The following is a 12997-nucleotide window of genomic DNA, read 5'->3' as shown; positions in this document are numbered from 1 at the left end:
AGTGGAATTAGTTCGGTGGCTCGTTCGAATATTGTAACCACGCGGCATCATGAATCGCAAACGGAGTCAGAAGTGTTATCGGGTGTGATCTGCTTGAATCCGACCCATCCTTTATGGGATGAAGAAGCCAGTGGCTTAAAATATTGTGCCCGGTTCCCGGATACCTAAGGATAGTATTCTTTCTCGCGGTTTGGCACTACGTCGACCGCATTTTCACCAGGGCCGTATTGAGGCCTATTTTTCCTTACATAAAGGGAATCCTCGCCAGGATACACGGATGCGACCGCGGGCACCAGATACCTCTTCCTCAGTCGCCAGATTACACATTTTCCTGCCACGGACAGTCGCCAGGAGGCGGAACTGAATCTTCCTCTTGCTTCGGCTGGAGTCCCTAGGAGCTCAGCCTGAGGAGGTGCTGCTCCAGCTCGAGTAGGATGTTACTTAATTAGCTAGATAGATAAAGCGTGGTCGGAACCTTGGGGGTAAGCTTATATCTAACTTTTATTATATTGTTTTCGTTATAACTCACACGGTAGAGTGTATAGACTTATATTGTATTCGAAATAATATACATTAATGTTACTCTAAATCTTCTTTCCTTGACTCTAAAGTACACATTGTAACCTGACACATTTCTGGTTTCGAACCCAACCCCCTGAGAACCCTGGGATCACAAACATTCTTGTGGGTATCTAACCCTCAAGAATTGGCGCTTCCAGTACTGGATAAAGTTTGTGATTCCACATTCATTATTATAACCTAAAATGTCTGGTGAGTATTGTAGGCTGCACGTAGCAAATAACCATAGCAACTACTCTACGTAGCAAAGTCCTGATATTGTTACAATTAAACAGGGTTTTGGACGAGTAGCTCTCGTAGGTATATAAAATTCAATACTGTTAAGAAAATCAGAACTGTCTATACTATCGTTCACAATTTTGAACATTAATATTAATTCTGATATAATTTTTTGATCCGAGTGTTTTAAAAAAAATTCTCTCATCACGATTTCAATGTTAACAAAGCCTCTAATGTTATAAGTGAACTTTATGCATTTTTAATTATTGTTGCGAATCGTCGATTTTCTGCTAATCTCATAAAAAAACATGTTGATATTTTCATAACACGGTTAGTATTATGTGTAATGACACATAATTAATTTACAAGTAGTGCGAAAATCACAGAAAATTTCTTATTATGTCATTTGAGTCGATCTCAGTTGTGTTGGATATTGTTGTACAGGATTTTCCAATAAGAGGTGTTATTTTGATATTCAATCTTAAAAGATCAATGGTTTCGTTGCTTGTGTGGCACGTAGCGCCGTCATGTTGAAAGTAAACGTTGTCTAGATCAATACCATCCAATTTCGGCCATAAAAAATCATTAATCATCTCTCAATAGCGCAATGCATTCACCGTAACTGTTGCTAAAGCCTCATTTTCGAAAAATTAAGGTCCAATGACTCCGCCGGACCATAAACTGCACCAAACAGTCACTCTTTGAGGATAGAGAGGCTTTTCAACAATAACTCTTGGGTTTTCCGAGCCCCAGATGCGACAATTTCGCTTGTTGACGAAGCCACCGAGGTGGAAATGGGCCACATCACTCAAGATGATTTGCATTTGATTCACTTAAGTGAATTTTAATAATTTCAATGCGTTATTGAAACGTGTATCGTTCCATTTTTTTAATGGCGTAGTTTCTACTTGTCAAATGACAAAAAATGACAGCTTCAAAAGTAACATCTACCGAAATAGCGGGCTATTCAAAATAACATCTCTTATTGGAAAACCCTGCAGGGCCGACCCTGACCTAAACGGCGCTTGGCGCTAGTCAAACCTCAAGGGCGCTGCGTTACGTGTTAGGTGGCTCCTTAACAAGTCGGCGCCCGGAGCAAACTGCTATTATTGCGCCTGCGCAGGGTCGGCCCTAAAGTGCCCCACAGAATAAATAATTAGTACGCTATCTTTTTTTAAAATTTATGTTGTGCTGTTGTTTTTTTGTATTTAATTTATAATCCTTATGTAAAAGGCCAAAAGGGCGTTAATAGATAAATTACTACGAACGAAATTCTAAGTAAATCGGTGCTAACCTAAAATAGTAATAAACCATTTAAAACATCATAAAAATAAAAATAGGGTACCTACCGAGGGGCAGTCCTGGATTTGTCAATAGGCCTTATAGGCCGCGGCCTAGGGGCGGCAGAGTTCAGGGGGCGGCACTCGATCGCTTTGGTAAGCCGTGTATGCGATTATCAAAAATATCAATGCCTATCAAAAACTGTCTGCGACGAGTTCATTTGCTTAATGGCTGAGAAAGTACTGAAATGCATTAGTGATGAGACAAAAGAAGCTAAATACTTTTCTTTAATTGTAGACTCTACACCGGATGCAGCACACGTAGATCAACTGACACTTGTGATAAGATATGTTTTAAATAATGGAGAGTCATGTGAGAGATTTCTTAAATTCTTACCTTCTGTAGGACACAAGGCTCAAGATATGTTTGATGCCATTACTTTAGAGCTAGAAAAGTTGAACATAAATCTAGAAGACTGCCGGGGTCAGTCAAATGATAATGCCTCGAATATGTCAGGAACTTCTAATGGTTCACAAGCCAAAATTCAAGAACAAGCACCACTTGCCATGTTCGTCCCTTGTGCAGCTCATTCATTAAATTTGGTGGGAACCTCGGCCGCTGAGTCTTGTACGCCTGTACGTCTTGTACGTCTTCACTTCTTCGTGTTGCTGGACTATACTTTCTTTGTGAAGTCAACCGATCGTTGGAAAAAATTGGCTAATGAAATAGGAAAACGAAAGACGCTGAAGAGAGTAAACCTCACACGTTGGTCAGCAAGAGCAGATGCCTGTCAAATTGTAAGAGATTCCTGGGATGAAGTACTTACGGTTTTAAAACTGATTGAAAATGACGCTACACAGAAACCCATCCCACGAATTGAGGCAAAGGGAATTTGCATTAAATTGAAAAAACTAGAAACGGCATTTATGATCGTATTTTGGAATGCTATTTTGGACAGATTAAATAAAGTGAGTGCTCAGATTCAGAACTCATCTGTTGATGTACTGACGGTATCTGATCTTTATGGATCTCTCCTCGAATTTACAATAGCAGAGCGAGAAAACTTTGATTTTATCGAAAAAAGTGCAATTGAAATGAGCGCACTTAAGCAATATCAGGGTGACATTAAGAGTAAGAGGAACCCTAAGAAAAAAAACTTCATAGACGAAGCATCAAATGAGGAAATTGAAACAACCTCCAGAGACTCTTTCAGAGTCAACACCTTTTTGGTAATTCTGGATAGACTGAGAGCTGAGTTAGAGAGAAGACATGGTGCATATATAATCTTTAAAGAAAATTTTTCATTTTTAACAAGAATGAGTGAATTTTCAACACAAAGAGTCTCGGAAAAAGCTCAGTCTCTTGTGCAATATTACTGTAATGATTTAGAAGACGATTTAGTTCAGCAATGTGTACACTTTTGTAGTCACATTTCCTCTAATAAGACGGCAGAGAAACCTGAATCGACATCATTACTGAATCTTTTTTTTTTGAGGACACAATCTCTGTGTAATGTTTATCTAAACTTGTATATAGCTCTCCGAATCGCACTTTGCACCCCGGCCACAAATTGTTCTGGAGAAAGGAGTTTTTCCTGTTTAAAGCGTGTGAAAAATTACCAAAGGTCTTCACTGTCGCAAGAAAAACTTAACTCTTTGGCTCTTCTGAGCATTGAAGCAGACTTAATGAATACTATAAGCTATGAAGATAGTATAGATGATTTTTTCAATAAAAAAAATTGTAATTCTTGTTATTAAATTTTGCTAATTAAATTAAATTTTAAGTTTAAAGTTTATTTTATTTTTGAATACCTACTTCCAACATTTGAATATTTATTTTGAAAATTGTGTGTCACCTAATGGCAGCCTAAAAGTGAGTGATTATGTTTTTTTTTTTTTTTATGATAGATATTATCGGTGACAATTTCCAAGAAGGGGGTAGGGGGCGGCGCAAATGAAGTGGCCTATACTTGTGAAAAGTACAAATACGGCCCTGCCGAGGGGTAAAAGAAATCATATAAATAAATCGTTTCAATGTGGAACTTTGAACGGTGATACATCTGTGACAATAATAAAAAAACTAAAATACTTGCAGCATTCCACATTTAATCAAAATAAATAAAATCGAAGATGCACACAGACAGACACACACACTCACACATACATTACCACCTATAAACAAGACAAGTCACCTGGTAATTAAGGAATAAACATACCACGCTGACATTACAAGGAAACATATCATAGGTACACAATATGAAATATCTTATTCCTGTATATTGTTTCATTTCTGTAAATCATGTATTATTTGTTTCTATAATATAAAATAAAATAAATTAAAATAACCCTATAATTTAATATATCTACTTTAATTCTAACCAAACATCACGCCGTTTCAGGCAGAGAGAACGGACCGCCAAACAACTAGGTCTTGGCACACACTCCTTGCCTCATTCACATTCTTACATCGTCTCATACATACTCTTCTATTATTCTGACTTTGGGCATGGCCTCCTTCCTCAGACGTCTCTGACTTCTTCTGCCATTCACATTCGCATCACGTATTCTTAGAGATGGCAAAATTTCGTTTTAACTAAAAACGCGAAAAAATATTTATGGTTCGAAAATAGGGCATTTATAAGTTTTTTTGCGTTTCAAGGCATTTGAAAGTGTTTCCAGTGATTTCTATTTCGCGAATTAACGCGAAAAATGTGATTTTGGCCGTATTTCAGCTAAATTATTCTATTTAGCGAAATAGGCGCGAATTTCCCGAAAATACCGGGTATTGACTAACAGGCGTACGAGAATGAAGGAGCCCACTATTGAAACGTGCGCAATGCTTTCATTCAATCAGTAAAGTGCCTTTTCCATTGTTTTTTGTATTTACCTGTATTTGAAATATGCCTACTTTATTTCATTTTTGGAAGCCTGTCCTACCTCTTTTTACAATTTTGTTACTATTTTATGTGTGAATATTTAATATTTTTAATTTATACTGTACGTTGAACTTAAACGCTTTCCGGGAATATAGCTATTTCAGAAGTCAACCATAAAAATTGGAGAAGCTGACACAGTAATATTTAGTCCAGTACAACTAAAGAAGAATTGAGAAAAAATGCATAAGGAAGGTAGTTTCATGTGAATGTGCAGGGAAAAGTATTATGCCTACTTTATTTCATTTTTGGAAGCTTTTCCTACAATTTTTTATAATTTTGTTACTATTTTATGTGTAAATATTTAATATTTTTGTACTGTAGGCTAAAATTGCTTTTTGACATTACAAAATTTGTGCGAAATAAATTACGCCTATTGATGTTAATCGCAATCTGCATTTGTTGTGTTTGTGTTCGACCCGTACTTCGAAGTTTAAAGTTTCCTTCCTTATTAATTTAATATTAAAATTAATTATTTATAATCTTTCACATGGAAATACTTGCAAATGAAGGTTAAACATATATTTAACCAAAAATACTTAAAATATGCGCTAAAAACATTAAAAAATACATTTTTTTCTATTTTGCTACAAAACGCGAAATTATGCCTCAAAATGCTATAAAACGCTAAATTTCCAATTGTTAATGCTAAAAAATCTGAAAATTAATGCTAAATTTTGCCATCTCTACGTATTCTCCATATTTCTCCAAAGATCATACATGGTTTTACCACATGTACGCTTCAGGGATCTCATTTATACAGCATTTAGTCTATGTTCATCCTTTCTCGGCCAGTTCCATGCCTCACTGTAATACATCAGGGTAGGTAACAACACTCCTTTGTGGTCTGCTAGGTTCGCTTCTTTGGACAATTTTTTGTTCGCGCCAACCGCGTTCAGTCCTTTAATTTTGTTTTAAATAATTGAAGTTCTACGAATTTCCCAATAACAATACATAGAGTTAGTGTTGGATACTTGTTCTTTGCTACAAAGAAAACTACAAGACTAGTTCCAACGAACGTTTACCCTAAGCCCGACCCTGATCCAAACAGCGCCTAGCACTAGTACGAGCCTCAGGGGCGCAATCAGGGCCGGCCCTGCGCGAGAGCAAACTGGGGCAGTTTGCTCCGGGCGCTTAGTTGCCAAGGCGCCAAGACGCTGATAAAACCTATCACAACACCCTTGAGATTATTTGTCATGTAAACGGTGCTACACACAAATACAAATCATACGAATATTATTGCGATAACAATAATCACCTACCTAGACTTCTACTGGTTTTGACAAGGGGCGCCGAAATTTTACTCGCGCTCAGCTCAGGGCCAGCCTTGAGTTTACCGTAGGTAAGTACCTATTTATAAAATTGCGGTGGCTTCGAAGAGAATATTTGCAAATGCACAATGCAGGTGTCACACATGACAAAAGTGGTTCAAACTAATCTGTTCCGCCAAAACGCGTTCATGACAATGAACTCAACTGGCATTCAAAATAGCAGCACCGTTCCTCATCGCCTCCAGTTCGTTTCAAAATGCTATAGAAGCAACAACGTCTTTGAAAATCATTACAATTTAGAAGAAGCCGATCCAAAACAAGGATTATTTTTAACATTTACGTTATTGTGTTGAATATTACGCAAAACGTACTTAATTGGTAAAATAAAATATGACGCACAAACATATAACAGACGAGCATGGTGCAGGAGCAGTAAAACAGGTTCTCGACAGGTAAACATTTAAAAACACTTTTTACTGTAACATTTCTCCTTGTATTAACTTGGTGTAATATGTAATGCGAATTATACCTGGTCCGTTAGTAAAAAAATAAATAATTAAATAAAAATATGGATATATGTTTTTACAAAATTTGGGAGTTGTTATGTGGTACCATTTTAGATATTTTATTTTTTTGATAATATTTTCACTTTTATTTTTGCTTTACAAAAGAGAAACATTTATATTCTAGTTTTGTTTTTAAATCAATCACATAGTCAGTGATTTTTTTTTTGATTGGCGTGTAAAATGAAACCAACTGCATAATATAATGTTTGATCAGAAACTCTGCTTTGTGTCTCACATAACTTCCATCGCTAACAGGGCTATGAAAATGTTAGGTTTTATAGTAAGAATTTACAAGGATTTTAAAAATATCAACACATTAAAAACTCTGTTCACATCTCTCGTTAGAAGTATTCTAGAATACAACTGTACAATTTGGTCACCTGTCTTTAATAATCACATTAATACCATTGAAAGAGTCCAACGCAAATTTTTGAGGTGTATTCATTTTAGGCTTGGAATTCCTTTAGCAACATCAGATTATGATTTCTCATTACATTCATTGAAAAAAAAATTTCATATATTTTTTATCCAAAATTATAAATTATCAGTTGGATAGCCCTGACATATTAATGTTGATTCAATTTCATGTACCTACCATTAGATCAAGGTCCTCTAGTATGTATTATTGTGACAATTATACCACAGTCTCAGGATATAACTCAGTTATAAATAGATTGCACACACTTGGGAACTTTTATGCTTAATTCGCAAATACTTTTAATATTCCCCTTGTAAAGTATAAAGCTGCACTAATAACACATTTCACGCCACTTATTTTAATGGGGTCACTACTTGACGGCCGGCATAGTCCAGTGGTAACGCATTGGACTGCCATTCCGAAGGTCGCGGGTTCGAACCCGGCGTGCGCAAATAAATTTTATTTGATTAATTTGTGTTACTTCACAATTAATTAATTAAAATAATATATTTGCGGCACGTTCCAGAGTGGAAGATACTACCAGTATCGCCCTGGTGTAAGACCACCATTCAGAATTGAAACGTTGCTCCAAATGGCTTTAGCCGTGTTTAGTGACTAGATCTGAATAGCCAGGTACTTCCCCACCTTCCTCTTTCCCTTCCCCACTTACCTTCAGCCTCACAACATCCCCCAATTGGGGATGCCATAGTCTCACTGGCTCCAGACGGGAGCAGTTGGGATTCTTGTGAGGTATTCACTATAAAAAAAAAATAAAAAAAAAACATAACAGGCTATTTTCATTGCTTCTTTCTTTACTGTTATTTTATTTGTTATGTTTTAACTTAATTTAATTCTTTAATTTTTCTCATAATAATTTAACACTGCACTATGTATATGTAAAAAAATAAAATAAAAACTTTGTATGTAAATGGCACTTGTGCCGTAAATTCTAAATAAATAAATAAATATACTTTTGCGAAACAATTTGTAAGTTTAAACCAAAAATACCAAAATGAATGTTTTTTTAAATGAAAAGGGATGACAAAATCTAGTACACTTTACAGTATTTTTTTAATTATAAAATATAGAACTGAAAAGACCCAATTTTAATGATAACACAACCTTTTAAGCAATATTATTATCATATTTACAAAGTATCTAATGAAACCAAGATTTTCGTGTTCATAATTTTCATTTCTCAAATAATAAGGAACTTTAGTGAAAAATATAAAGCTGATTCCGAATAAATAAGTTTTATTTTATATTTAAAAACGATTAAATTGTAAAAGATGATTACTTTACTTTTATTTCATATTTACAGTAGCTGGAGCAAGATTAAATTATTTTTTATTTAGTCAAATTATCAAAATTGTTGTTTCCAAAGTTTGAAAAGGGAATTTTCATTGAGATGGTGACTTTTCTTTGGACAAATTGTATAATTCCTTATTTGAAACAAATGAAACAACAACAAAAAAGGTATAGCAAATATGTAGTGTGTGCTGCTTTTTTTATTTGTGTTTACAATTAGAAAAGATTGGCCATTGAAATTCAATATTTCACGATTTTTGATAAATTTTTATTAGTGATAATTATAATTATTACAAAAAAATCTTTCCCCATCCACTATGTAAATATAATTACATAAATTCAAAAAAATAATTTTTATGTGTCGGAATTTAAAATTTATATACAACCAATTTGTTCCACCGTAAATCGGTCATTTGAAAATTTTACCACATCAAAATAGTTTTCAAATGGAATTTTTAGGAATCCATTACAACACCATATCTCACCTCACCATTAAGGTTAAACGCAACGCTCGTTGTATTCTACGTGTTCACAGATGGCGTTAATTAATTAATTTTGTTTAAATACGCTTTTGCAAGGTATTGCTTTACAGTATTAAGACAAATTATTTGTTTGGGCCCTCATATACGCAATATGAATATGAATAAATAGTTTTGTCCATATAAAAACTCAATTCTATCGAGAAAGGCATACAAATACAATATTGGATTGAATCATGGGTAAAATATTGTATTTGTGTGCCTTTCTCGAAAGAATTAAGTCTTTAAACGAACAAAACTATTGATTCATATTCATATTGCTATATACGGGCGCAAACAAATGATTTGTCTTAATATTGTAAAGCAATACCTTGCAAAAGCGTATTTAAACAAAATTAATTAATTAACGCCATCTGTGAACACGTAGAATACAACGAGCGTTGCGTTTAACCTTAATGACACCAAATACACCATAATATTAATAATACGTTCAATTCCAGAAAGATGTTGGCAGTATCAACAATGTTGGCCGCTAGGGGCGCTAGTATAGCGTCACGTAGCGTAGCGTAGACAACAATTTCAATGGTGGCAAATTAAATTTATTTAGTACTAACACTAGTACCCCGCCACACGCTGCTGAGGCTCAGTATGTCTGTGCAGATAGAGTAATAATAGTGCGTTTTGCTTTTACGTCCAACAGATGGCTCTTTTTTTTCTTTTAAGAGGAAGCTACAAGCCAAAAATGTGTATATTCTTGGTATACCTTATTTTGTAGGTAATATGCATTAAAATCGGTTGACAAACGGAGTCTAGAAACGTTCGATTTCAAGCACAAAACTGATTTTTATTTATTTTGTAAATAATTTTATTAGAAATCAAAAAAGTTAATCAAGTGAAACTGTCACAGATAAGCTTATCTATAATACTGTATTCAAAAAGTTGTTTCCTTTACGCGTTCATACATTTCTACTGAAAAAAAATATTTTTTAGTTATTTACATTTATATTTTTTAATCAGTAATTTATTTTTTTATTTGTATTCTACTCAAGCGAAACGATAGGAAAACCTTCAATTTATCTAAAGCATATTTTTGGTATTCATAATGTACACCAATTCGTTATAAAGATTAATCAAAATAGTGATATAGCATTAAGCTTCGCCTTAACCACGTTTTTCATGTCATAAGTGACATCTACATAATCAAGGTATAAAAACACAGGCGTATTCGAATGCAACGTTGTGTGAAAATTTCAAAGCAATCGTTGAGGAACTTTAGGAAATTTAAGATTTTGAACAAACGAACATTTAGTTTTTATATATATATAGTGGATAGACTAGTGGAAGTGTTTTGCGCTTGCTTGTATTTTGATCAATGCAAACATTTCTAGGCGACAAAATTTTCAAACGAAAAACACATGATTTTGCATTACTACGTATTGCATCGCCTTAAAGCAAACATAAATATAATTAACGATAATAATTGCTATCGAAATCTACAAATAAAAAATTGAATAAAATATCTCGCAATTACATAAGTATTTTATTATCTTTCTAAACCATCAAAGACAGAGTTAATGTTAATAGCCACTTTGATATTATTTCATGTATGCGCAAAAAAGATGTAAGTCCTGTGTAGGTCATATTTTTTTAGATTTTATATAGTAAATTATAGAACTATTTCTATGATTTGTTAATGTAAAATTTAAAATATATTTCACATACAATGCGTTCAAATGTATGAAAGAAAACCAAGGCACACAACTCACGCTGGCAGGCGGCGCTTGTGTAGAATGTTGCCATCAGGCTGTATGGGAAATGTTAGAAGCTGGAGATATGAAGCGTTCAAAGAAGGTTTGAAAGGGAGATATGTAAAAACGAATATTAGAAGGAGCGCACTGATATTAAAAAAAAAAACAACAATAATAATATATGTAATATAATATATATAATTCAGCGAAAATGGTGAAAATATTTAATAAAACACGACTCGTTTGAAATAGAGCAAAAATCTTTCGAAAAATGCTTTACACTGTGAATTTTTTCATACCTATAACATATTAAATAACAAAACAAAACGTGTTTTTATTAATTTTCAGAGCTTAGTTTGCGATTTTTTTCTATCGAGTGAATTTCATATAATTACCGTTTCGTCATTACAAATGTTTAGATATTATCTTTAAAAAAAAAATAACTTTATTGGTACTTAAAGAGTAACTGGGAATGCGGGGGCTTAACATTATAGAGTATTTGATTACACTAAGGTGAACCCAAAGATTCGTCGAATGAGCCCTCTTATAAAAGTAACATATTGTTTTCTCCAAGGTTCCATCACAGCAGCCCCTCAGGACATGGCTACTTCGGGGGGCATGGAGGAATACAGCACTTACCCACTTACCACCAACCTCCCCCAAGTGGACACATCTACAAGCAGTTAGTATCTTTACAAAAACCTCTCTGAAAGTTTGTAAAAAATGGTTATTTACCAAACACGAACATACTATGTGATTTAAATGGTTATAATAATTTAAGTGTAATAACAATAAATTTTAATGCAAAAGCATTCCCTAGAATCAAACTGTAAATAAACAATATTTTGTTATTTTTGCCGTTTCTTAAAGCCACAAATTTTTATTTTTTTATCTAATTGCCGGCAACCCGGGCATATATTGATATTTGGTTTTACAGATTGGATATTATTTATGTTTGGTGATAGATCTTCATTATAACATATCTAAATTTCATGATCGCTGACACTTAATTTCCGCCATGTGCCAGCTGATTCTATTTTCGTAATAACTTGTTTTATGCAAAATTAGTTTTTGTAAATTGTACCAGATAATGTTTTTTATATATATATATAAAAAAAGTATATAATCTACGGTAAGTAGTTACCCCAGAAAAGCTAGCAATGTTCACAGAAATGATTTTTTAATATTATCCTTATGGGTAAGCTGGCGAACAAGAGGGTAATGAAGATTATTTTTCCAGTTACAGCTTCAGCCACGGTGGGGGGAGCAGTGGCAAGGGAGGGGGAGGGGGTGGCGGGGGGGCCGCCATGTCCGCCCTCACTCTCCTGTCCTTCCTCTTCTTCCTCAATATCCTGCAGTCCTGTCTCAAGGACCAGATGGCCTCCATGACCCCGCAGGTGATGGTTATGTCCTCAGCGAGAGAAGAACCAGTGGTCCAAGTCAAACAAGACAAAAACATTCCCATCTTTGAAGACAAAACTTATACCCTGATTGGTGGGATCGGAAGAGCCTATCCTGAAGATATTGAAGAAGAAGTTAAAGACGACAAATCTGCTGGGGTTTATCCCAAATTTGTTAATGCCATGGGTGACGGCATTGGAGAAATCATCACAGAACAATAATAGCTTGAGCATGTTTCTTTTACCTTCCCTATGCCAACAGGGGTAAAACAAAAATCTATGAAATTATTCGCCCACAAATTAATTGCCCCAGTAATCTTTTGTACTTATTTATGTAGTGATAAGCATATTGAAGATTTCCACTGACTCCTTGTAATTATTTCCCTCCATTCGTATTCTGGGCGAGGAGGTAAAGAGGAGGCAAAGAGGAGCACATAATAACATGGTAGTTCGTCCCAGAATTTCTGCACTAGTATTACGTAGTGGAATCCAAAAGCTTATCAATGCAAGCAATTCTGGCCTATCAAATGCATCATTTAGAATTTTATATACAAATACCAATCAGTGCAAATCCTTCTGTCTGAAAACTTCTATAAGCTCAATTGTCTCCGAGTCTCATTGGCTGGGAAAGTAATACTTACCTTCTGTATTACTTTTCAACTACATATATGTACTCGAGCTTTCCTAAGTCACGAGATAAGGCTGCCTAAAAAGGGTGGGTATTTTTTTGGTACATTAAAAAAACAATAATTTCTATTATTATCTTTATTATTACACAAAAAAAAATAACAAGTAA

At 34.5% G+C, this 12997-nt stretch overlaps 1 protein-coding gene across 1 annotated transcript; it reads left to right on the top strand.

Moving 5' to 3' along the window:
- The first annotated feature begins 764 nt into the window (after positions 1–764).
- Positions 765–12423, top strand: LOC149415360 (uncharacterized). The gene is made up of 3 exons (XM_089642202.1): positions 765–771; positions 11376–11483; positions 12005–12423. Exons 1-3 carry the CDS (start codon positions 765–767, stop codon positions 12421–12423), a joined length of 534 nt encoding a protein of 177 aa, XP_089498328.1.
- The last annotated feature ends 574 nt before the right edge of the window (positions 12424–12997 follow it).

This window comes from Hesperophylax consimilis, chromosome 18 (genome assembly GCF_061612785.1).
Source record: "Hesperophylax consimilis isolate HC1 chromosome 18, BYU_Hcon_1.0, whole genome shotgun sequence".
Lineage (NCBI taxonomy): Eukaryota > Metazoa > Arthropoda > Insecta > Trichoptera > Limnephilidae > Hesperophylax > Hesperophylax consimilis.
Note: the sequence above shows the minus strand (reverse complement) of the source record. Positions and strands in the feature narration are given on the sequence as shown.